Here is a 24,079-nt window from a genome sequence, read left to right on the forward strand (position 1 = left end):
GGAGTATGTACGTGGCGCTGCAGCGAGCCTGTGCGCCTGTGAGCCTGTGCGCCCCTTCGAAACTTCTTGCCCTCTTCAGAAAAACGGGCATGAGGTCTGAGATCTGGCGGGGGCCATGCGTGACACGATGATGCGGCCGGAGCTGGTGGACACTGTTGCTACATGCTGTTTGCTTACTTGGGGGTCAAGGGAGTAAAAGACCTCCTCCGGTGCCAGTAGATACTACGTGAGCAGATCATCGGAGGAGGAAGGGAGGTGGGGTGGGGGAGGCTCGGTGCCTTTCTTTTCCTTCGTCTGTCTGCACTGTGTAAGGATCGATGAATTTTTGAAACGAGCAGCCCCGAGGCGAGAGTTGTAAGCCCGGGCCGTTGGGGACGGACGTCTTGCGACGGGAGGGCACGGACGAGTCAGGCCTGAAAGCCAGTTAACCGACCTGAGTCGTCTTCAATGTCCAGCGGGTCCGCCGCATTCGCTACCTTGTTCTGAATCGGTATCGCTGTGCAAGGCTTACCTCGATGGACACATGTTACCTGGAGCGGAGGGGGACGTGATCAAGTGAGGCTTAATGAACGCTAATAAGAAGGTTTCGGCGTCACGTCACAACGCGCACTCTGTCGCGCCGATCAGGAGAGCTGCTTTGGAAAGTGGACAAGGACAGGACAGGACAGGACAGGACAGGACAGGACAGGACAGGACAGGACAGGACAGGAAGGAAATGGGCGCACAGTGGTGGTGCAGGATTCGTGCGGTCCTTGGCGCGGTTGTGTTGTGTGTGTTGAGCTGAGACGTCATGCTCTGGGACTCAATCTTGGACTCTAAATGGTTTTAGGTATAATACCCCTCTTCCTACATGTACTTTTACAGATGTAGAACAATGCGCACCATCATCAAGTGACCACACGCGCCAGATCAATTCCAACGCTGGGTCCAAAGCATTAGTACCAGAAACAAGTAGTCAGCCAGACGATGACTCGCATTAGCAGATGAGATTGGAAAATGGAAAAAGTTTGGCCCCACGGCAGGTAAGCGTTATGACGGTGACAGCGCACGGCCTGTAGCAGCGGCGGCCGTGCTGTTCATGCTCTTCCTCGGCGTCGAGATCGGGTCGTTGCATCGTATTTTGAGGCCAATGTTGCACTAATGCGTGATGTGATGCACCCATAATCGACACAGATAGATCCTCCTCTCTTTTCGTCGTCAGCAAGGTACAAAGAGGACACGCTGACGAGACTGTTTTGGTAGGTTGGATCAGAGCCAGTACATGTGCTGTTGATATTGGGGCCAAAATTCTCATCACGCTCACACCTGCGGTCAAGCGGCGTGTGTTGGCGGGGTAAGATAAGGTAGGTTGGTGTTTGTTTAGGGTCGCACAGATTGACATCTGGCCCCCAAGGTTGGGTTTGTCATGTAACGGTAATAAATTACCCGAGTGGTTCTAGGTCTCTACGGTATGGTCGCACAAGAAAATCGTTCAGATCGAAGCGCTGCCTCGGCCAGTCGCAATCGTGGTACTCGATGCAAGCAAAGCGGCAGACTTCCGCGATGCGCATCAAGCGATCTCGACAGCAAGCGAGGCGGGCAGGATTGCATTGCCGCCCAGTCCCGGCGCTAACCTAGTGATATTCTTCATGTTTCGTCGACGGTCCATGCATGCGTTGTCGTATCGAAGGTGGTTGGCGGCCACTGATATGCAGGCTGCAATCTCTCTCGAAAAGGCTCACGAGTCGACGACAGTGGTTGCACTGCTGACAAGTCCACAGCCGACTGACGAAAGAAGTGAGGCTTCAATACGGCGGCGACCCCACAGCGCCTGTGGGTGGGAGGCGACCTAGACGCAATTAAATGGGTGATGACGATGTGCTGTCATCGAGAGCATCACCTCGTAATCTCTCGTGCGGCGGACTGTAATCATCACAGCCGCAGCTTGATCCAAAAGCAATCTCTTGGAAACCCCCGTGGACCGCATCGGTCGAGGCTCGTTGAAATGGCATGATCACCGAAGCCGGTATTGCCGACGACCACCTTGCCGGAAAACACATGGCTTTGCTGGGATTAATGCTAGTTCTTGACCCCCCTCCAAGGATACAGTCCCACCACCTATGTACCATAGTATGGGCTCTCCCCACATTTTTGTTAGCAGGCGGCCTTGGGTTGTGTTGCAGCGACTTGTACCATAGTACATAGTATGTCGGTGTGCCTGGCCAAAAGTCCTTCCTGTTCATCAAACTGTACGTATAGGCAATGGCCGAAGTTGTACTCGTATAGTAATTGATCGCTGCGCCTCCAGTATCTTGTACGCTCGTTGGGCGTCTCCCTATATATCCTGAGCTCTTGAGGGCTGTTGGAAAGCATACGTGGTCAGACAAATCTTAACTTGTTCCCAGCGAGTCAGCATAGCCTTCTAGCCAGTGATGATTTTTTTTATCGTGGCGAGGTGGCATCGCCATCGTCCTCGTCACCTGCCTCGGCAGGAGGGTGACAGATGGCGAAAAGTCGACGGGGTTGGCGCCACGAAGTGAGGCCAAGTCGACTTGTGCGTCTCTGTCCGTGGGACGTTGCATCTCTCATACGTGGACATACTTGCTTGCTGGCTCGAGGCATGCTGCAGGTCTGCCGAGCTGTTTGCAGGTCATCCTGCATCGCGCCTTCGCGTACACCGGCTTATCGCGCACGACAGCCACGCCATCCGACTCGCTTGGGCCGTAAATAAACCAAATAAATAAAACACATATGCGATGCACCTGCATGGTATCGTGTAAATTTTTGTTAGACGGCCTCGGTTTGTTGGTCATCGGTTGCGCCTGCAGATGGATCCTTTCCCCGTCTTAGGGCGCCTGTAGGATCTGAGGAGCAGCGGTCGGACCGCCAGCCTGCGCTGGGTATCTTGGGTGGTGTGTGGACACCTCGACTCAACTCTCCAAGACTTGGTGGGTCCGACAAGTACCCGATGTCGTCTAACCATGGGCAGGATTGAAACAAGGTGCACCATAAGGTTCGGTGGTATAGGCCCAAAAGAAAGAAAGGGAAAAGGAGAATGAAAGAAAAAGTAAAAGTAAAAGGCAAAAAGAGCAACACCTTTACCTCCCCGCCGTCGCCCTCCAACCCAGCGCCGTGAATGAAAGACTTTGTCCATCCTCGAAGGATAAATCAAGACAAAGCACACAGGTACTTGGGGCCTTTTCCAACCGGACCTGGCCGTTATAGGTGGTGGCCAGGCTTCGAGAGCAATGAAGGGGGAGGCCTGATTGGCAGCCTCGTCATGGCTAGGCGTGAATTCTAAGGAAATTGTCCAGTCAGGTCGATACCGAGTGTTCGGGTCCGAGGCTGATATACCTCAGGGGCAATGGCACTAAGCACCTTGTTTCGTGCGGCCCCAGGAACCCTGATCCCGAGAAGTCGTGTGGCTTTTTATGGGAGTTTTGAGCCCATCTGTAGCGTAGTTCCTTTGAGGTTTAGGACGTTATGTATGCAGACCACGGGCGCCGATGGGGGCTGTGTCCTCAGCTTGGTCAATTTCTTCGCGGTGTACCATCCCGCCTGAGGTTGCACTACGCTCAGTCCCGTGGCACTTTCATGCTGCTGATTGTCAGGCCCCGGCGAGGTGGCCCAGAAAGGACCCCCCAAACATGTGGTCCTGGCAAGATGCTGATCCGAGGACCGCAGATTGTCTGACGACCAGCCTCTTCGAGAAGTCTCTCTCCTCTGGCCAGACCGACTGCTACCCTCCATGCATCTGCTGGATGCGATTGCTCGTCAACAAGCATGAAGACTGCGACTGACTGCATTGAGACCTCGATTTTGTCTTTCATGGTTTCGCCCCTTTCTTCAGACTATCGAGGGGAGGGGTAACCTCAGGACGCACGCAGGTTTGCGAGTAACCGTGACGGAAGCGGAAACCAAGCCAAGATGGGATGTCGCAGGCGCTTCGTCGGCGTAGGTGCATGTGCCGCTTTCCGTGCGTGCCCTCAATAACTCACATCTCTTTTTTTCTGGGTGGCCCGCGGGGTTTCGCAGGAAGGCGCAGTTTGGGATGCAACATTTTTTGCTTCGAATGCAGGTGAAATTTGAAAAAAATTGAAGCTGCATTGCGGATTGGGTATCGACCCAGGCCCTCCCTCACCGTTCTTCTGCAGGTGTGTTGGCCACTCCGAATCAGATGCAGATACAACGAGGTTTGGCGCCAGATAGCAACTGCATTGCATTTGGACAAGAAGCAACGCGGCCATCCTTTCGACCTGGTTTGTTAATGACGACAAATCAACCAGCGCATACAGGATCATCAAAAGCATCCTGTCGTGGCCAGCTCCTGTTGGATTTTCTTCTCTTTTTTCTTATCTTTTCGAGTGGCTCACGAGCCGCAGTAAATTGATTGGCAGTCTCGTCATCAGGCAGTCCCGATGAATGTGGTTCTCTTGCATGCAGGCCGAGGTGTGGGTATTGCCATCGTGTCTGCAGTGGAGGAGGACAAGACAATCTCCGTTGTCAGGAAGTTATGGTCAATCGACCTTTGCCCCCCCCCCTCCCTTCTCTCTTCCCAAGACCGGGTCAGGCATTGGTCGGAATATGCAGAGCGCTCCGTAGAAGCAACACTGCGTAAGATGGCGGTGACAATGATTGTATTGGCTGCATGACCTCAGATTGGGGCCAGCTCGGATTGTCGCTTGTCCTTTTGATCGTGATGTTTACAAATGTGTGGCAGAAGGAATGGTAAAGAGGGGGCTGGGAATGATGGTAAGGATGACCATTGAGCCAGACATCGGTTTGTTTGTGGTCGTTGGTAAGATGGGCCGGTGTCGCATCATATCATCAGATCTGACATGACCAAACGCGACCGGTGCAAATGTGCCTGTTGGGAATGGGGCTTGTGCTTGGTATTGCGGGCGCTGTGTTACTATGAACAGCCTGAGGAACTGCCCACAGCAAGTGCCGACCCCCTCGTAAAGTTTGGAAGGGGGGAGGAAGGAGGTCTGGCCTTAGTGCGCCACCTGCAGACCCTCAACAGCCTAACCCCAACCCCCTCCCCCTCCTTCCCACTTCGCTGGGTACCGAATCCCAACTCTTTCGGGGCCTTTTTCTTCTTCTTCTTTCCCCCTTCTTTCTTTGCCCTTGTCTCCCAACGCCTGCGTTGTTATATGTCTATCTCCGACAGCCTACCAAGGACTGAATTTTCTCGCCCTTGGGATTGCAAAATCGCTGTTTTATACATAGTAAGTAGACTATTAATAATAATGTCAGAAACGTAAGGGAAGGGACATGTTGGGAAATGAACGCTAAGATGAATTAAGGGAATCTCAACCACGGGCATGTAAGTTTATCAGACTGTCTGTAAAGGGAATAGAAAACTGACGAAAGAGATTTTTGTACCCCTCGGGTCTTTTTCTTTTTCTTTGCTCACCGAAGCAACCGTTTCTTCTCCCTTCTTATTTTTTGCTACTATTTGTTCTTCTCCTTCTACTTGTTGTAGTTCCTGCTTTTATTGCTCTTTTCCTTCTTCTTTTCTTCTTCTATCTCTCTGTCTGCTTCTGCCTTCTCTTCCACTCTGCGTCTGGTCAATTCAGGATGACTTGTTCCCGGCTGAAGTCAACGCCCGTGTGGTGGGGGTGGGAGGGAAGGAAAGAGCCGGGGGGGGGGTGTTGTCGGAACTGGAAGTTGTAAGCTCAAGTACTATGGGAGGAAGTACCTTTGTACCACACGGCCTCACCCTTCCCATAACATCAAGTCTTGGATGGAGTTGCCAAATTAAGATGTTTCTTCAAAGACCTGCGACTCTTTCTCCTACCTGATCTACCGGGCGCCTGACTCCCTACTTGGACTTAAACTGAAGGGGTCCCCGAAACCGCCACGGCTTGCCTCTCTAGTCGTCATACCATGAGCTCTATGCGCATGCAGAGCCCCGGCATCCTAATAATAAAGGGCGGGCATTGACCTCCATTTCTCATAGCCAGCCAACCATCTCGGAGACAGCTCTGCCTGGGTGATGGATGCATTCTCATTCATTCCTCCCACCAGATGCGCCATGATCGTTGCTATCACGGCTGGGTAAACTGGCCTGGCCTGACTGGGGCGGCCTGATTGATGTCCTCATCGAAGAAATTCCTTCTCGCCCTTGGGACCCTCTCCCTCGTTGCGGCCAGAAGTAGAGACCTCACCAGCCACAGCCCATCAATTGCATGACCTATATCCAGACTGTACATGCGATCCACAACGACTTTCGAGGCCTCGTGCATTCAATTGATGCCCTGCTCGGTACACCAAGGCTATCTCCCCTTTCGCAGTGGTTGAGGAGACCATTAAGACATGTTTGTCCCAAGACAATCCATTCGAACAATTACTGGTACCAGTATACCAAGTTACATCATGATACCACTATTGCCATAACACTACTGCAGTAAGTACATACTACAGTAGTATTATGGCAGTGAGTCCCCCAGCTGGAGCAGGAGGTGGAATTCGGTTAGTCTCAGCCGCCTCATCTGGGGCAGGGCGCGGGTGAGGCGACCCAAGAGATGTTGCATCCGTAATGGGGTTCAGGCTGTCTCCTCCGGGTCTTGACTTGAACTTAGTACGTACCGCACCGGACCCACACCCGGATCCAGGGGTCCCAAGTCATGATCCGTGGCACACTGGTGGCCCACAGTTTTTCAGATTTGGACTTCAGCATGGGGGTGAATTTCTGCGCATTGACGGTCGTCAATAATCTTGGTCTCTCGGGACCAACCCCCCCCTTGCTTTGCCCTTGCGTGTCGGCTCTGCGCTGGTGTGGTATAGTATGGGCCACGATTTCCTGGGACAGGTGGCTCTTCACAATTACACACCGTCGCGTGCACCCACACAGTTGTGCTGGCGCAGCAGCATCCTGTAACCAGCAAGTCCGTCCATACCTGAAGTGACGAGGTGTTCAAGGCACCACACCCTAAAAGCGCAGACAAGGGTGTCTCGGTACGTACCCTGTATGTACATACTGTACCATTTACCGTATCATGTCCATACCATACCACAGTACTATGCAGTAGCGCCGTCGTGGGCCCCGGCCACGTACTTTGCGCGCATCCGTGGCCGACGAACGCTTGCACTTACGCAGCACCTGCGCTACTACAGCACGCCCTTGGGTTCCCTTGTCTAGGCTTGCCTGGCTGCGGTAAGTAGGTAGGTCTTCTATGCAATGTAATGCATCCATCCTGCGGCCAACGCCTACACACATCCCTTTCTTCCTTCCCAGTACTCATTGTCACCGCTACCCATCTTGTTTCCTTCCCGATCGCCTAACCTTTAATTTTTTTTCTTCTCCTTCCCATTTTCTCTGCCTGCCCCCCCCTTCTTTCTCTCTCCCCTTTCCTTGTCTCCTACCTTCGCTTAGACCCTTTTATAAGGCGCCGATACCCAATCCGCTCTCTACCCTGGGGTTGTTCTTTTTTGTTGATTTCTCTCTTCTTTCCCGTCCTCCATTCTGCCTTGACCTGGCTCTGCTGGAGTGTTTCACTCTCGACTGCGCATCTACTTCCTTCCTCCTTATACACATACACCCAGCCCCGTCACCCCCCTTTAGGGCAACCACGGTTACGGTCCAGGGCTCCTACCTCATCCGAATTTTCTACCAATCCTTCTAGAACTTCCTCCTGGTCTCATTACTGTGTGGTATAAGTCTGTGTCACTCTCCCAACACTCGTCAGAGTACAGACCGGCTCCTCTCCCTCCTCGACAAAAACTCACCACCAAACGCCTGTCGACCCAGTCACAGTCACCTCGCCCTCTCACCATCACCATCACCACCATTATAGGCCTTAGATCTGACGCCCTGTCACAGCACCCAGGAAAACCTCTGTGTTGTTCTGGGCAGGACGCTTGACTAGGAAGTTGTGTTGCAACAGGACCGGCGTCTTTTGCGACCTTCAGCCGCTCTAAGCACAGTGCTCCTTCTCTTTTTCTTTGTCTGCCACGCTCAGCGCCTTCCCACCCGCCCAAGGGGAAGAAGAAAAAATTCAACCACATCATTCCCGCCTCGCCGCTTTCGTAGGACATTAATTAAGGTCGGCCCGTCCTCGTACTTGCCGGCTCCTTTCCTACCCAGCGTTTTCAGGGATTTCACCACCACAAACACGCAAACCAAACCTCAGCCGTTGAAACCTAGGTCTCGACACTTTGTGCCTCAGTTTTCACCACCCTCATCGTTGAGGCGTTGCACCGCTGTGACAACGAACAACAATTACAACGGCAAGGAGATAATAACAAAATACAGCCAAAGGAAAAGCAGCGTCACTGGGCTTTTTTTTTTTTTTTTTTTTTTTTTTTTGGCAAGAGGAACTGCTGAGGCTACCACACCCACCCAACATTTCTGTGAGCTACCAGCCTACCCTTTCGCTGTCACGGTCACTTCTGCAAGGACGTCCACAGGTCAGTAAGCAGCCCATGTTATGGTCTCCCTTCCGAGCAAGAGAAGCCAAGCGTCTACTGCCCTCGCTTCTGCAGCTCGCTGTGGTATCACACAAGCCGGGTGACGAGAATGCCACTACCCGTGGTCCCGTGCCTACGTCGGGATTACACAACTGGCAATCATCCCGAGTTAGAAATAGCCTTGCTGACCTGCGTGCCACCACTTCAACAGTTGCTTATTGGTGACTCCTTGGTTTCTCGCCATCGAGATTTCTCTGAACTTGTTTCCCGGCGACACCCGAAGGTGGCCACTCACCCAGGGTCTACGATCCATCACTGACCATACTTCCCACTGTTATCGTGGTTTCTCTCTCGTCTTCGTGATACCACCACCGTCGGACCAGAGATCAGAGACAGCCGGCTGGCTAGGCTCGGTTCGGTATCATCAGAGATGAACGATCAAGGTGCTGCCGGCGGGCACATCACCCAACCGCAACACACACGAACAGAGTCCCAAGATAAACCCGCGCCGGCTGAGAGACTGGTAGAGACCAGGAGCACAGCGTCGACAGAGTCAGATGAACAGCTACAGCACCCACGGTCACAGTCCGAAAAATCCTCAAATTCTTCGCCAATGACATCGTCCGTGTCATCTTCTGGTGGCGCCATTCCTCAAAATGCTGCCTCGACACTCGACCACAGCTATCCGCCCCGGCCTCTGGAGCCCCCTGTGACGAAGGGGACATTAAGCGAGCTTGATGTCACCAAGATAATACATAATCCCAAGTTGCGCCACGACATTAATTTCGATCCAGAACTGCACTTCCGACCCAACCTGGACGGAGAGAAGGGGCGGAGGAAACAGGAAAAGGCGAATCAGTTCTGGAACACCCTGCGCGACCAACTGATCCTCTTTGTAGTGGACCGGGAAGCATTCAGGCGCGAGCATCCGGTCGGAGAAGACTGGTGCTTGCCAATTCTGCTCAGAGCCGTGAAGGAGATCATACAAACTCTGGTCCCACAACGAGACCGTGACTTCCTCCACGAGGGCTTCAACGTTGAGCTGCTGATGCAGCAGTTCGACCGGGGCATCGCAGACCTGGAGAAGGTGGCATCTTGGCTGTCGGGTGTTTTGAAGCTGCATTGCGCCCCAATGCGCGACGAGTGGGTGGATGAGATGTACAACGAACTCTCCAACGGCAACAGGAATAATGATATGGACGAGCTGGTCAAGGGAATGCGCAGCCTGCTCAGCGTCCTCGAGGCCATGAAGCTCGACGTCGCCAACCACCAAATCCGGTGCTTGCGGCCGATGCTGATCGAGGACACAGTTCACTTTGAGCAGCGCTTCTTCTATAAGAAGATCCAAGGCAACAAAATGGATGTCAGTGGGGCCCGGGCCTGGTATGGCGAAGCGACACGGGCCTACTCTGACTCCGGGAAGCCTCAGCAAAACCGAGCCTTTGGTGGGACAGCCCCGTTCTTTGAGGCTCTCTCGAAGCTGATCCTCCCCTCCACCGCGAAAGAGACTATACCGACTACGTTCTTGTTCGACGAGGAGCGCATCGTCAAGCTGCGCTCGGATATGCTCGACGCGATTAATCTCGAGGTCTGCATGAGGCTCTACGACGACCTCGAGCGCGTCTCGCGGGTTCACTCCATGACGCCCTCTTTTCCAGCGCCTACTTCAGTGCCTGCGTATGTCATGGATGAGGACGCACCATCACATAGCAACAGAAATTCTGGGGACTTCAGCTTCATGGCCACTGCCTCGTCCAGGCCGTCCAGCCTGGCTCTATCTGCCTGCGGCTCTACAGACTCGTCGCCTCGAAGCTCTGGTTACATTGTGCTTCAGCCGCCCGCGGCCGCCGACACTCCAGAAGCGACAGCTGCGAAGGCCAACACCGTCTATGACTCACTTGTTGCGCTGCTGAACACAGCACCGCAGAGCCAGAGGCCCCACCAGCGGTGGCAAGGCCTGGTCCCTTCGATCGCCATTCAGATCTTCCGGTTCACGAATGCACCGCAGGACTTCTTGCCCCAGTTTGAGGCCAAGCTCGCGCAGCACCTTGCGGAGATGCGGTCAGAACTGTATCAGGCGGTGGAGAAGCTGTTTTACGGCAAGATTATGGCAGAACTTAGCCGGCGAGTCAAAGAATACAAGGAATTGAGCGGTGTGGCCCTCTTCTCTGTCGCCACAGGCGGCCGTCTGGGAGGACAAGCCTCTGCGCGGCCGTGGGAGGACAACTCTGAGATGGAGGGGATGGAGACTGCGCCTGAGGCGAGGGAAGACACTGCCGTCGACGACATGGCGGTTCGCCTGGCCCATCTGGGTCTGTTGCACTGGAGGGTCTGGAGCGAGATGGCGTATCTGGGCCGCATGGACGAGATGGATATCGAGTAAGGTTCCAGTCATCCGTGCAGCACAGGGAGCGGATGAAGTATGCATTTACTCCGCGCCATCCCCAAAAGGCTGTCTCTTGCCTCCTCACGCCACATCCCTCTCCACCAACCGATACGTTGCCACCACTCAAAAATGCTGGCTGAATCTTCCCGGCACTGGAATCGAGAAGCTGCATCTTCTTGAGCACTTACCATCTCCCCCTTTCCCGCTTCCCTCCCACAAGTTGAGGCGAAACATACTGCATTAATCAGCGTCACCCCTGGTGCTTATTTTTATTCTTTTTGGGCCTACATACATGTATTGGTTTCCAAGGCAATACCAGCTAGGAAGGAGAGTCTAGATTGGTTGCACAGCGATGTCGCAAACAAGGCGTTTTTCCTGCTTCTTTTTTCTTTCTGGGCGGTGTGGAATACTTGCATGTTTTTGGAGGGGCGGTCAACAGCGCACTGAAATTTTTTCTTATTGCATTGCTGGCTTGCGGGCCGTACGCCTTCTGGGGCTTGCAGGGTCGATGAAGGGTTTCATCACTACCTTCTTGGGGGGAGTTGACACAGCCTGCGGAGCAAGCTGTTGGGGTCCATCTATTCGGTGGCTGCTATTTGATGGATATACCCAAACCCGATAATTCAACTTGCCCATAGGCAGGGGATATAGAATTGATATGATCTCTTCAACCTAAACGCCCTTGTTGCTCGTCACGGTGCAGTACCTCTGTTCCAAAACCTGACGACAGCATTGCAATGTAATGACTAATAATTGCTTACAAGTATCTTTCGGCACTGCAGGGTTTTCTTTTGACCACTGAGTAATGGTCACACCCTCAGGTTGCATCGCCGACCATCTGCCCTCGGCCATGCCGGAGCCACTGAGAAACAAGGCTCTCTCCTCATCTGAATGCTCGAGTCCACTCTTTCCCTTGAGATTGGTCCGTCGGCACAAAGAGAAGGGAGCACCCCACTAACAATAGTCCCCGACCCGCCGCTCACAGAGCGCAAGGCGATGAGAAGACGGTTAGTCGTCTGATCACATAAATCTCGCCGCGCCCATTTTCTGAATAGATTGATCAATAGGTGGTGGGAAATTTCCCCCATAGCTGCTGTTAGAGTGCCAACACCTGTTGAAAAAGGGTGATTTTTTTTTGTGGGGGGGGGGGGGCCACAGTAGGAAGGAAAAGTTTAGTAATATATGTGAGCCACGTGGAATGTTAGGTTGGATGGCTGACCCGGCTGTTTGGTTTGGCGGCTGAAGTGATGACATGGGGTTGTTCTTTTCTTTCAGCTGCCGGGGGGCAAAGGTCAAAAGTGCACTTTTTTGGGGTTACTTGGAAGAAACGAGCTGAGATGGAGTGGGAGGGGGGGGGGGTGTAGACACAAAGTACCACCAGACAAGGCTTAGACCGTAAAGGAATTTGTGCTGTCCAGCCTGCCGCGGCCGCGTGATGAAGACCACCCCCCCCCCTTCTCGGATCTCGCGAACACGGCGGGCGGTGCTGTAAAGGAAAGAGAAAGCCGACGGTGTTCCAAAAGAAAGAGGGGGAGAAGAGAAAAAGAACAAGACCTTTGAAGAATTCTTGTTGAGTGCTGGGGAAAGAAAGAGAAAAGAAAAGGTATTCGGAGAGAGGACAGGCCGCCACGTCCCGTTGTCGCTTGGCCGCGGCCTTTTATTTAGAACCTTGAGGAAGCGTAGGTGTCACATATTCAAAAGTGCATCGCTGGACTCGGCCACACAGCTCTCTGTTGGCATGATTCAATTTGTAACAAGGGGCGGCAAATAAGTAGATATGTTCTTGGACAAGTTTCTGTTTTCTAAGGTTTCAAGGTATCAAGTGAGGTCTGTGGAGGATCTGGTCTTGAGTTGTGCCTATTGTGATTGAGGGAATCAGTACTCACTTGAGCATGGATGGGCTGGGCATCTAGAGGGTACTGAGATGGTGGCGTGCACAACAGATTATGTGATTCTTGGATTGGTCTTTAAAGGTGCGAGATTCACTTGGGACAGGATCCAGAACAACATACCGTCTTCCTTTTATTCGGGACAGGGAAAATGGGGGGGGGGGGTGTTTTAGGCGCGGCTTGTGTTACTGAGCCATGTTACCCCGCTATAGGAAGTCAAGGGCGTGCTCAAATGGTTCATCGAAGGAACTTCATAAAAGTAAACCAGGTAGAACCTGTCTCTGGGTAAGCAAGTAGTTATCTCAACATCAACACGAAGTCTCGGTCCAAGGATTGGTTCCTTCGTCTGTGCCAGAGTGGTCTGAGAACGTATTGATAGTCTAGTCAGGATGAAGAGAAGTCAAGGCCGTCCTTGAAACACTGGACGAAGATAGATCATAGACTATCATATTGACTAGAATGCCGAGCAATTTCCTATTGTAAAATATTATCCTGCGATTCCGTTTGGATATGATTAGAAGCTCGCGTTTCAAGCTACGACGGATTGTCTACTGCTAAGAACCTCTAAACTGCATGCCCGTTCACGCGTATGATGATGGTACTCCCTCTTAGTTTCCAGCATATTTATATCGAGCCGAAATATGTAATAGATAATACCGCGTTTTCTTACAATCACGGAGCAACATGAGGACACCGGCAGTTGAAGCGCTTTGGAGATGAATGCTGGAGTGTCGATGCCAGACATCGTAGAGCCACAGCCTGCGCTGTGGGTAGCGATTGGGACGCATAATTATCGCACTCTTGCTTTCTATCAAGTGACTAGCATCTGTTGGATCAGTGCCTTTTTGACTTCCTCGAGTTTCGGAGCCCTTCGATCAGAACGCTCCCGTCCCAAGCTAAACATCTCATCATATGCCTAAAGCGCAGCAGAGACTTCGTTGTTGATGAAGTAAACACGTCTATTCGTGAGGCCTAGCCAGATGATCAACTCATTCTATATTTGCCCGCGTCTCCATAAGCACCGACGACAACACTGATACAACGTGGTTAGACTTATATGAACCAGTCCAGACACGGAGAATGAAGTGGAGCTTGGTGGAAGGCAGGACAATTTTTCTTTGGCAGCACAGCGCTCGATGCTCACGTTGATGGATGTACCACAAGCTCTTCTTGTGAAGCAGGTGGCCTATTTGAACGATGTGACTATTCTAGGTGACCAACCTAGAAAAAGGTTTGCGTCTGGCTTGTGGGAAAACATGCTTTAAAACACAGAGATCAAACATTGCTAGCACGTACGACCATACCTACGAGAAAGCAAGCGATCCCGTCCGCTCTCGCCTATTTAAACTCGTAAGGGCCGGATTAGTAGTTAAGTGGGTGACCATTAGCGAATACCCGGTGTTGTACGTTTTTTTTTCTTTCTCCTTTTTCGTTTTGTTCCACTCCTGATATGGCCCCATGACTCGGCAAGGTCGGTGGCAGGCTGGGTTATGCAAAGCTGTCGAAAATGCTTTGGGATCGTTAGAGACTGCGCCTCGTGGGTTCAAGCCCTTCCTTTTAACGCTCTTACTCTAAATTCCCATTTGTGTCTTCCTTTTGCCAAAGACACGGAAGACGGGGTCCGCTGGGCAGTTTGTTCAGATATTGCAGGGGACTGATGAGGTAGGTGGCGTTTCTTTCCTCTCTGTTCCATCCTCTGTGCTCTCTTGAGTCTTTGAAGGGTGAGAATTAGTATTTGGCGTCTCTAGAAAGAATGTTCATGATGTCGTTCATATACAACCTTTTTGCAGTGGTCTGCGGCAGAGAGGGAGGGTCCGTATGATTTCCTGGAGGACTACATCATGCATCATTCACCTTGCATAAACATGATCCTTGTTCCCTGGATTCAAATCTTATGATACTATTATTGTCTCAAAGACGTTTACGTCTGGTTATCATGTGATTTTGTGATCGGCATATCATGGCTATGAGCTGTGAAGGATACTCGCCGGAGCTCTGCCCGGGGGGTTCAACCCGAACCCTGGCCGATGCCGGTGAAGCAGTCCGCGTTCATCCTCCGGCATCGTTAACGACCAACGTCCTCTCGCTGTCTCATTACATACGACCTCACAAGCTATCACATCCTCACAGACCTGTTCTTCTCAAGTAGACTGCCTCCATATACCATTCGATGCTGGTCTTATCGAGACCCGCAAATCGACTGGCGGCGAGACAACATATCTTCCTAGGTGGTATCAAGCATCCGAGCAGCTTCCGGTTCATCTCAACAACGCGCACAGCCAGACAGCAACAGCCGGAGCGCTCTTCTCCCAGTCCGTCCAGAATGGCGATCGCTGTAAGGAAACCTACCAGTGATGTACTTCGATGAGATGAATGCTGAATCTCCACCGCTCAGGCAGTCGGACAGATCTGCTCGACCGCCTCTATGGCGCACAATCTGGAGCAGTGCCGGAATCTGATGAAGAATGCTGCAGAGAAGGGCGCAAAGGCAAGGATACCTGTCCCCCTTATGATATCATCATCATCGCCATTACCAACGATGAAACAAACGAGCTCTGAATCCTCCAGTCAATATTTGAGGAATCAATATAAATAAGGACTGTTGTTCCTGCGCAGGTCCCGAGGCGAAGGCATCAAAGGATCTCTGGCTGGACAAGTCGAGCCCTGCCCACACCACCTAATTACTGGGCTTGGTCACATTTGACGACATGACAAGACATTGGAGGTATGAGCTGACTGACGTGCGCACCAAGTAGGTCATCTTCTTCCCGGAAGCGGCTGACTATATCGCATCCTCACCAGAGGAATCCCTCTCCCTGGCCAGGACCGAGGCCGAGTCTCCCTTCGTGCAAAGCCTTCAGGCGGCTGCTCAGCAGTACAACATAGACGTCCACGTTGGCATCCACGTGCCCGTTCCCGTCCAGCCATCGTCATCACCAGCTGGCGAGACCAGCGCTGTGGCCACCAACCTCGCCACCGCCACGACGACGACGACGACGACGGCGACGACAACGACGAAACTGCTCAACCGTACCATCTGGATCTCCTCCTCGGGCGGCATCGACTCCTCCTATAGCTACGACAAGATCCACCTCTTCGACTTTGGCGCCCTCCGCGAGTCGAAGCACACCCAGGCCGGCACGTCTCTCACCCCGCCCTTCGACAGCCCCGTGGGCCGCATCGGCAGCCTCATCTGTTTCGACCTGCGGTTCCCGGAGCCTGCACTTGCGCTCGCCCACCCACCATCATCATCACCATCATCGCCCGGCCGAGGTTGGCTGCCCGCCCATGTCCTAACATACCCGTCCGCCTTCACTGTCCCCACCGGCCAGGCCCACTGGGAGTCACTCCTCAGGGCGAGGGCCATCGAGAGCCAGTGCTGGGTCGTGGCCGCGGCGCAGGTCGGCTGGCACTCTGGAGAACAGGGGAGAGGGAGGGTGAGTTATGGGCGGAGCATGGTGGTGGACCCCTGGGGGAGGGTGAAGCTCGCACTGCCGTGTGTGAAGGAGGAGGAGAAGACGGGGATGGTCATGGAACAGGACGCGATAGGTGCGCTGGGACTAGTGAATATTGATCTAGCGGAGTGGGAGGGTGTGAGGCAGAGGATGCCGCTGATTCGGAGGTCGTGAGTTGTTCCTTCCTTTCTTCTTCCCTTTCCCACCTTGTGATGGCACAATACGGTGATGTCATCCCCCCCCCCCTCCTCTTTCTCCTTTTTCACCTGGTCACCTTCCGGTTCCGCGTTCATCTGTTTCTGGTATTCTTTCTTTCTTCTTCTTCTTCTTCTTCTTCCTCTTCCTCTTCCTCTTCCTCTTCTGCTCCGCCCTTGTTAGTGTCAATTTTTTGTGTTCTTCATTTTTCTGGCCCGGATCTCGAGAAAGCTCATCCGACGTCGTGTGACCCCCGCTCCCCATGACCGGGTAACCCCTGGCTGGTCCATTCCTAAGCGAGTGATCTCCCCGCATCAAAAGCAATGACACGTGCCCTGTCAGTTCCTGCCGCGTCTGAGACAGACCTGCATGAACTGCGCGGGATCTTCGCGCTGGGCCTTTTTTTTTTTCTTTCTTGCTGCAGGAGAGAAAAAGACGCTTTAGGCTAAGCCCGAGAGAGACGGAGAGACACAAGAGAAAAAGAAGTAACTAAAAGGGCCCATTCAAAAGCAGGGAGCGAGGGATATTGTTCTAAGCCAATTTGAGGCTCACCGCCTCTTAACTTTTTTCCCTTGATTTTTGTTCTTTTTTTCTTTTTCTTTTCTCACTTTCGACATTTCAATTCTTCTTTCCCTTTCATTTTTCTTTGAATGTGGCACGGAGATGAGTCCTGGTGTGGGTGGTGGGTGGTATGCATGTTTTGCTCAGCTTAACTAACCCTATACTCCTCCTCCGGGAACAGAGACATCTATGCCGAGATTTGACTCGCATTTCTTTGCCCCCTCCCCCTTCCCGGCCCTTGGGAAAAATCCAGGAAACCAATTGTGGTGTTTTGAGAGAGACGAAATTTGATCATGCAGGACAGTGATATGGAAACATGACCCTGCTTCACAAGGCCAAGCCGACGGCGCCACGGGGAAGGGGGAAGGGGCAGGATAATATTGGATCAAGTAGACAACGCCGCAAAGCATCATTTTGCTAGTTGAGAGTAACATCATCACGACTGAATGAGGATCAAAGCCACTCGTGATGGGTCTTGAATGGGCAACTGAGCATCAACAGTGTAGCTTTGCACGGCAGGCCTCGTCAAATCGCACCATCCATTGGAATATGTCTTTGTGTTTTTGCTTTTCCACCCTCTTCTTCTCGTGTTTCTTTTTCTTCCGTCACCGCCACTCCCAGGGAGAGAGAAGAAAGTCTCTGCCGAACCTTCTCTTTCTGTCTCTCTCTCTTCTCTCTTTTGTTTGTCCCCAAAACCCGTCCCTCTTTCGGCCGATCTGCCTTTCCCGCCAACGCATGTCTGTCTATTGATCGAGACCGGGACAGCCCAGCCTCGGCACGGCATCCGTCCCGTCCTGCAGGCGGGCCCGATCCGCAGTTCGCGACGCCTCGGATTCGTCACACACTTTGATTCTGGCGTGTCTGTACTGTACTGTACTGTGCTCTGTTTTCCTTCTTTCTTTTCTTTTTCCTTTCATCTCCGCCTAGTAGCAGCTATTTATGGCATACGTAATCCCAGGCCTCACACTCACGCTACGCATTGACGGGCACCTAGTAGCGCCACAAAATCGGGGCAGGCGCGGGGGGACGGCGGAACGAGGAATTGTACCATGTATATATTGTTGGTAGACCTTTCAGACCTTCCCTCTTTAGACAACACAGGCGAGGGTGGGAAGAATGAGTAGGACATTGACACGCGCAACGTGTTGAACATCGAGCCGAGGTTGGGCCAGGGGTGTTGGGGGTTGGGGTTGGGGTCGCTGCTATGATGTGCTGGCTGAATAGATAAGAGAAGAGAAGATGCACACACAGAGAGAAGGGGGGAGGAGATAAATGGATTAGATTGACGGGATCGTCAAGGGGGCAAAGGGCTCAGGCGGAACGGAACGTCAGACGGCCAGTTTGCAGGGGGCCGTTTTGTGTGTGTGCCGTCCCCCGGTTCGGTGATTACACAGGAACGACGGACGAGCAGGACAAAAAAAAAAAAAAAAACAGCAGCTGACCAGAAAAGAAGAGGAGAGATGTTTTACTGGGTTATTTTGTGTTCGGGCTGGTCCCTTCTTAGCGCCGGCGGTGATGGTGATGATCCTGTGGGGCCGGTGATCTCCCTCTCCTCTTCGCCCGCCGTCCTGGGAGAGACATTCCCTTTCCCCCTAGTGGCAAAAGCTCAGATGAAAAATCAACATCCTAAGAGGATGAACAATGCCTTGGAAGAGGAAAGTTTGAGAGAGAAGAACAGACTAGGAAAGAGGGTGGACAGAAATCCTCCGTCGCAAGAAGGGGTGTTTTTGGGTCAGGCACCAATAGTAGTACTACTTGTACGATACATGGGTATTGAGTCAAAAGCCTGTGTATGTGTTGGTATGTGTATGTGTGTGTGTGTGTGTGTGTGTGTGCGTGTGTGTGTGTGCGTGTGTATGTATGTATGAGTAAGTAACAATAGCCTGAATCTGGCTGCACAGATCTATGCACACACCATACCTTTTGTTTGGTAAGCCACTATGTCACATACCGGTCCCCCTCTCCCCCTTCTTGACATATGCTCCTAAATCTCGCTTCCGGGTCGCCGGTGATTCGACTTGGAAGGGGGAAAAGGAAAGAAAAAAAACCCCAATCCCAAAAAAGATCGCCCCCGCGCGCATGTTTCGACGCTACGTAAGCCTGGACAGCCTAGCACTTACATAGTAGCAATCTTCCAGAAGCAGTGGAGTCAAGGGGGGAGCGGATGAGGGTGTGGGGTTTTGGGGGGGGGGGGGCGCCACAACAAGAAGAAGAAGAAAAAGAAGAAGAACGGGAACGCGCTGTCAGATCACCCCTGGTCATGCCTGCAAAGTGCGTGCATGATGGGCCAGGCCCCCTGACTTGGTTAGTGCTATAGGACCAGAGTTACAGCAAGCAGTAATAACGACGGTAGGAAGGAAGGAGGAGAAGAAAAGAGGGAAAACAGGAAAGAGGAGAGAATAATCAGTGAAGGTCATTTTCTGTACTTGTTTTTCTTGGGGAGAACGGACCAATGTGCCGCTCATCCAGCTTATTTATTATTGGTTCCCAAACTCCTTGTACATAATGACCCGTTAGTCTCTCCTCCTCCCCTTCCCCTGCCCATCTTAACTCTCATCCAAGTCTTACCTCACCTACTTGCTCAGATCAATTGAATGGCTCTCTATTACTGGTGCTTTTACTGTCACTGCAAGCTGCAGGTATGCCCTCCTCATGATAATGGCAGGGGTACCCAAACGAACAAAGAACCGCGCCCAACCCCTCAAAACCCTCCCCCTAGCCACACTAGGCGGATCCCAGATCGTCGGGTCTCGCGCCTCTTCCCTCCTCCTCGTAAACCCTGCATTAGTTAGTGAATAAGTAAGTTAGGTCTGTCTCTCGGCGCCCGCCCATAAATTGTTTCTTTACTTTTTTCCTCAATTTTTTTTTGCTGGTATCCCAGATTTGGAGGGTGTTTGTAGTCTGAAGGGGGGGGGGGGCTATGGTTCTATGAGGGTGTTTGATACTTGCCATTGACCTCTTCATTACTTTATGAAAGACAAAGATAACCCCTAGAAGGGGGAACAGAAAAACAGAAAGGGAGAAAATGAAAATAGTTGACCACTTTGAGAACCGATAATGCATACACTGATCGCCGACCTTCAACACGGGATCCCGGAGGAATGGAGGAACGGCGGAGGAGGAGGCACGAGAAGGAAGAGGAAGGGCATGCATGTGCCCCCTTCTCGGCACGGCGGCCGCCCACATACTATATGATGCACTATTTTGTTACGTACAGAGAAGGAGGAAGGGGGGCTGAACACAAAGCGACGACGACGATAGGGCGCCAGAGAAAGGTTCACCGAAAAGATGAGACGGGCGGCCGCCATACACACAAAGATCCCCAAACTTTGTTATACACACACACACACACATACGTACATGTACGTACATAATTTTATGGGATGTAGCGTTGCAATGGCCCGTTCGCACGGCATATGGTCCGAGACGGAACATTTGGAGGCCTTGTCTTCCTTGCCCTGGCAGGTCGTTACGTCGTTCGTGTGTTGTGCGTTCGTTCGTAGGACCACCCCCCCTTCCCCAGCTCCCCTGGCCCAATCCAAACGTTTTCCTTGTGCGTGTACAAGGCGGCATTGCATACAGCCACACGGTGAGGGTAGGGGCTCTGTGTTGTAGTGCATTTGTACATGCGTGTGGCGGTCTGGCGTGTCAAGAAGCCGCGGTCGCGCGGCCTTGTCGGGTCGTCACAGACGCGATTTCAACCAGTCAATAGCAGCGGCAGCAGTACTGAATTGCTAGCCCAGTTCTTTTTCCTACTTATTTTTCTTCTCAGGGGAACGCTTGTCAAGTTTGTATAGTAAGAATCTTTTTAAAATTTCATCAAAGCAAGACGCTTGGCTGAGCGATGTGCATCTAGTGCGCTGTCGCTGTTGTAGTTATACATACAGTCTAAAACCGATGGGTATCTTCTATCTTTATCTTCCTTTCTGGTGCCAGCCCAGAGCCAGCGTCGCCCAGAACAAAATGCCGTCGCGATTCGTCAGAATATTCTTCCGGTATGTGTACAGCAATAGACATGATAGAGACAAGGCAAGAAGAAAAAAAAGAATCGCGACAAGACAGCCCCTGGGGGTGAGAACAGGAAAAGAAAGAGAAGAAAGAAAGAAAGAAAAAAAACAGCAGGAAGAAAGAGAACAAAGCAGATGGCAGTGAAGCCGAAGATCTATATGCGTGCCCATACCCGTTTCTCTTTTTTTTAAACCCCGAACCGTCTCGAAGTCCCATTTTGTGATCCGTCCCAACTCTGTCCCAAAGGCACCAGTGAAAAAAAGAAGCAGTAAATGAAGAAAAGTAGGGAAAAAAGCCACAAGCCACCAGAATATCAGAGCCGTTTTTTCTGTAACCCAACCCCGATCATGCCAGAAGTAGAGAGATGTGGAAAAAGAAAGGGAAAGAGAAAACAAAACCAGAAAAAAAAGAAAAAAAAAGCACGGTCTTGCTAGCTCAGTCAGGTCCTGTCGTTACTTGTGTTCCGAGGCTATTGATCTTCGAAGGAGGTCGGTAGCGCTGGAAAGAGGCCACACAGAAGAGGGGGGAGGCCGGGAGGGGGCTGTCGTATGTGGTGCGCAGCGGAATCGATCCCCTTCTATTCGCCGAAATGGTGTGATAGGGGAGGTTCTGCGAAGAATCCAAGAGATGACGATGTGTGCACCTGACGCTCAGAGGCAGAGCGGACCTGCCCAATTCCAAAGCCCGACCCGATCTAGTTGAACGCCGTGTGCAGCCAGAAAAAGTAACACCGCCCGAACTGAGACCACCCCCACCATTATCCCCCTCCATTCGGTGCGTGTGCACGCAAGAAACGAGAAAAAATAACCTGGACAGATCTGGATCCGTGCACTAAGTCTGCTGTGGTCGCTAGTGCTCGGGGAAGAAAATGATGTGATGGGCAGCAAGCCCCAAAAGAAAGAAAAAAGCCTGTGTGTATCGTCTCTTCGGGAGGAATGCATATTAAAATGGTGTACTGTGTCGGAATGCCGATCGCTCGATCCAAAACAATGGGGCCTTTGTACCAGTGCGGCAAGGCCAAGAGAGTACAAGAACGCAAAGCTTTTGAGTGTGTGTATATGTTGGTACAGGTCGTAGGGATTGTGTGGTTTTTTTCTGACGGCGCGCGTTTGACGGCGCCCAGCGATTAAAGTCGTCTTAAGGGTGGAAAGGATATTTCGTATTGTCCAAGAAGTAGAGGAGGGAGAGGGTCGGTGTGTGGCCAGTTGCTCGGGGCCTTAGCCAATTGTCCTGCAGGAAGGACAAGAAAAATGTCATGGCTGACATCGAAAATGCGAGGGTTCGCCGCCACTGGATCTGACTGCCGGGGAGGTGGGTGGGTCTGCTCTTGCAGAACTGCAGTGCAGCGCAAAAAGGCAAAGCAGTGCAGCGCAGTGATGCGGTACTAACCCATAGTCGCAGCCAATGTTTCGGTTGGTAGCGCGAACCAAGGGATGAAGCGATTTACCGCGGCTTGGGAGGTGGTGCCGGTTTTGGAACGCCAGTTGTATCATAGCCGGAGCGGGCCTGGTTGGCCGTGACTTGTGTCTCTCTGGTAACCATTTTGGCTAGAGTAAACTGTAGGACAGGGAAGTAGAGTTGAGAGGGGCTATACGGCAGCCAGCGTTAGCCATCTGGGGGTGGAACAAAAAATTCCAAGAAATGATTTGATTGATGATGGACAGACGAGAAGAAGGGGGATGGGGGAAAGGGAAGGAATAAATAATAATTTCAGAGGGAAGAAAAAGAAATGCCCCCCCTCCCCCCAAAAAAAGGAAAAATTATTTATTTATCCTGCGCACGGGGAATTGGGCCTCATTAAATAAGATTGTCGCAGGGATGGATGCGCGAGGCATGTCAGGGGCCCCAATTCCGGCTGGAGCGACCGGGTTGGGCTGCGTGGACAAGGCAGCAGCCACACAGACACACGGACACACATAGAGCCAAGGCATAGCGGCGAGGAAGGGGTGGCATAGAGAGTAAGAGAGGAAACAGACCCCAGAGAACACCACCCTATCAGGATCCGAAAGGAAAGAAAACAGGAAACCGCAAAGAAAAGGAAGCCCAAGAAAAAGGAACTGAAATGGGTGGGTGGTAAGGCATGTCTGACTCACAGATTAGGTGCGGAAGGTCGGGCTGCGGCGAGCGAGGCTTGCAGATGACTTCAGAGGAAGGCAAGAGAGGATGACGAGGGCGGCACGGGATTGGAAGGGACGAAAAATTATAGGCGTGCGCCAGGCGTGTTCCTGTCGGAGCGTGGAGGAGCGCAGGCAAGTAGACGTGTCGCCAGTAAAAGCTGAGGTTGCGTTGTTAGATGCAAGGCCAGTGGGACCGTAGTGGAGGAACTGGAGGCGGCGCCGAAAGCGTGGTGATGACGGTTGGTCTATTTATGGGCCACTCATATGCAGGCTGATGTCGTCGCGGTTACTGCGGTTCGTCGTGCTTGGAGCAAAGTGCCACGGTGACGTTCTGGGGCCTTTTTGCCGTGTGTGTGTGTGTATGTGTGTGTGTGTTGTCTGTCGCAAGGGATGCGAGTTAGGAATCGTGTCTTTTCTTTCCCCTTCCTTTTCTTGTCCGGTCGGATGTAGCCGAGATCTTGGTGCGTATCTGGCTTCGATTCTTGTCGGGGAGACCGCCTCGCGTAGCTTTGGTTTTTCCCTTGTCTTCCCTGCTTTTTCAAAGATGATGTCGTAGGTGGTTGGTCTCTGTCAAGGTTGACCTCCTTGATGTCAGGTACGCTGCAGGTTGCAGGGCTGGGGTCCTTCTAGAAGGGTGTGGTCTGGTTGCGAGCTGAGTGATCCACAAAAAAGTTGGGTTGTACAGCAGCACGCGGCCAGTATGTATGTATGCGTTCGCAAGTCAGATCCCCGGAACGTGTCCTCTTGTGGATTCTTGATTGTGAGATCAGATCGGATGCGATTTGGATCAGAAGCAGGAGAGAGGTGACAGCCGGGAAAGGGTTGCGTCAGTCAAGCAGTGTTGTCCAGGGAAGGTCGGTGAATGATGGTGGATGGGTTCGTGAACGGATATCCGTGTTTCAGGATGGGTAGTAGCGAGGAGCCTTGTATTATGTTTGGGCGAGTGGGCGAGTGCGGGCGACACACAGAGAGAGAATGTTGCTTTGGAGATATACCGCGTAGGCTTTGAGAGGGAGAGAGAGAAGGCAAAGGAAGGAAGAAAGGAGGAAGATGGGTGCTTATTAAATGGGAATTGGG

At 52.2% G+C, this 24,079-nt stretch overlaps 5 protein-coding genes across 5 annotated transcripts; 3 read left to right on the plus strand and 2 right to left on the minus strand.

Moving 5' to 3' along the window:
- Positions 1-715: 715 nt before the first annotated feature.
- M406DRAFT_329926 (uncharacterized protein) lies at positions 716-2,706 on the plus strand (the record flags this gene model as incomplete). Its single annotated transcript, XM_040920467.1, has 8 exons — positions 716-770; positions 865-938; positions 1,007-1,022; positions 1,174-1,238; positions 1,440-1,669; positions 1,761-1,812; positions 2,185-2,228; positions 2,598-2,706. The coding sequence occupies 8 exons, from the start codon at positions 716-718 to the stop codon at positions 2,704-2,706; spliced, it is 645 nt and encodes a 214-aa protein (XP_040777044.1).
- Positions 2,707-6,559: 3,853 nt separating this feature from the next.
- On the minus strand, positions 6,560-7,242 carry M406DRAFT_68463 (uncharacterized protein; the record flags this gene model as incomplete). Its single annotated transcript, XM_040925171.1, has 5 exons — positions 6,560-6,754; positions 6,816-6,856; positions 6,948-6,961; positions 7,078-7,129; positions 7,200-7,242. 5 exons carry the CDS (start codon positions 7,240-7,242, stop codon positions 6,560-6,562), a joined length of 345 nt encoding a protein of 114 aa, XP_040777045.1.
- Positions 7,243-9,004: 1,762 nt separating this feature from the next.
- Positions 9,005-10,774, plus strand: M406DRAFT_38740 (uncharacterized protein; the record flags this gene model as incomplete). Its single annotated transcript, XM_040924070.1, has 1 exon — positions 9,005-10,774. One exon carries the CDS (start codon positions 9,005-9,007, stop codon positions 10,772-10,774), a length of 1,770 nt encoding a protein of 589 aa, XP_040777046.1.
- A 3,196-nt stretch (positions 10,775-13,970) lies between these two features.
- M406DRAFT_257963 (uncharacterized protein) lies at positions 13,971-14,126 on the minus strand (the record flags this gene model as incomplete). The annotated part of the gene is made up of 1 exon (XM_040917204.1): positions 13,971-14,126. One exon carries the CDS (start codon positions 14,124-14,126, stop codon positions 13,971-13,973), a length of 156 nt encoding a protein of 51 aa, XP_040777047.1.
- An 863-nt stretch (positions 14,127-14,989) lies between these two features.
- Positions 14,990-16,295, plus strand: M406DRAFT_339374 (carbon-nitrogen hydrolase; the record flags this gene model as incomplete). Its single annotated transcript, XM_040921436.1, has 3 exons — positions 14,990-15,001; positions 15,062-15,154; positions 15,423-16,295. The coding sequence occupies 3 exons, from the start codon at positions 14,990-14,992 to the stop codon at positions 16,293-16,295; spliced, it is 978 nt and encodes a 325-aa protein (XP_040777048.1).
- Positions 16,296-24,079: the final 7,784 nt, after the last annotated feature.

This window comes from Cryphonectria parasitica (genome assembly GCF_011745365.1).
Source record: "Cryphonectria parasitica EP155 unplaced genomic scaffold M406scaffold_4, whole genome shotgun sequence".
NCBI classification, from domain to species: Eukaryota; Fungi; Ascomycota; class Sordariomycetes; order Diaporthales; family Cryphonectriaceae; genus Cryphonectria; species Cryphonectria parasitica.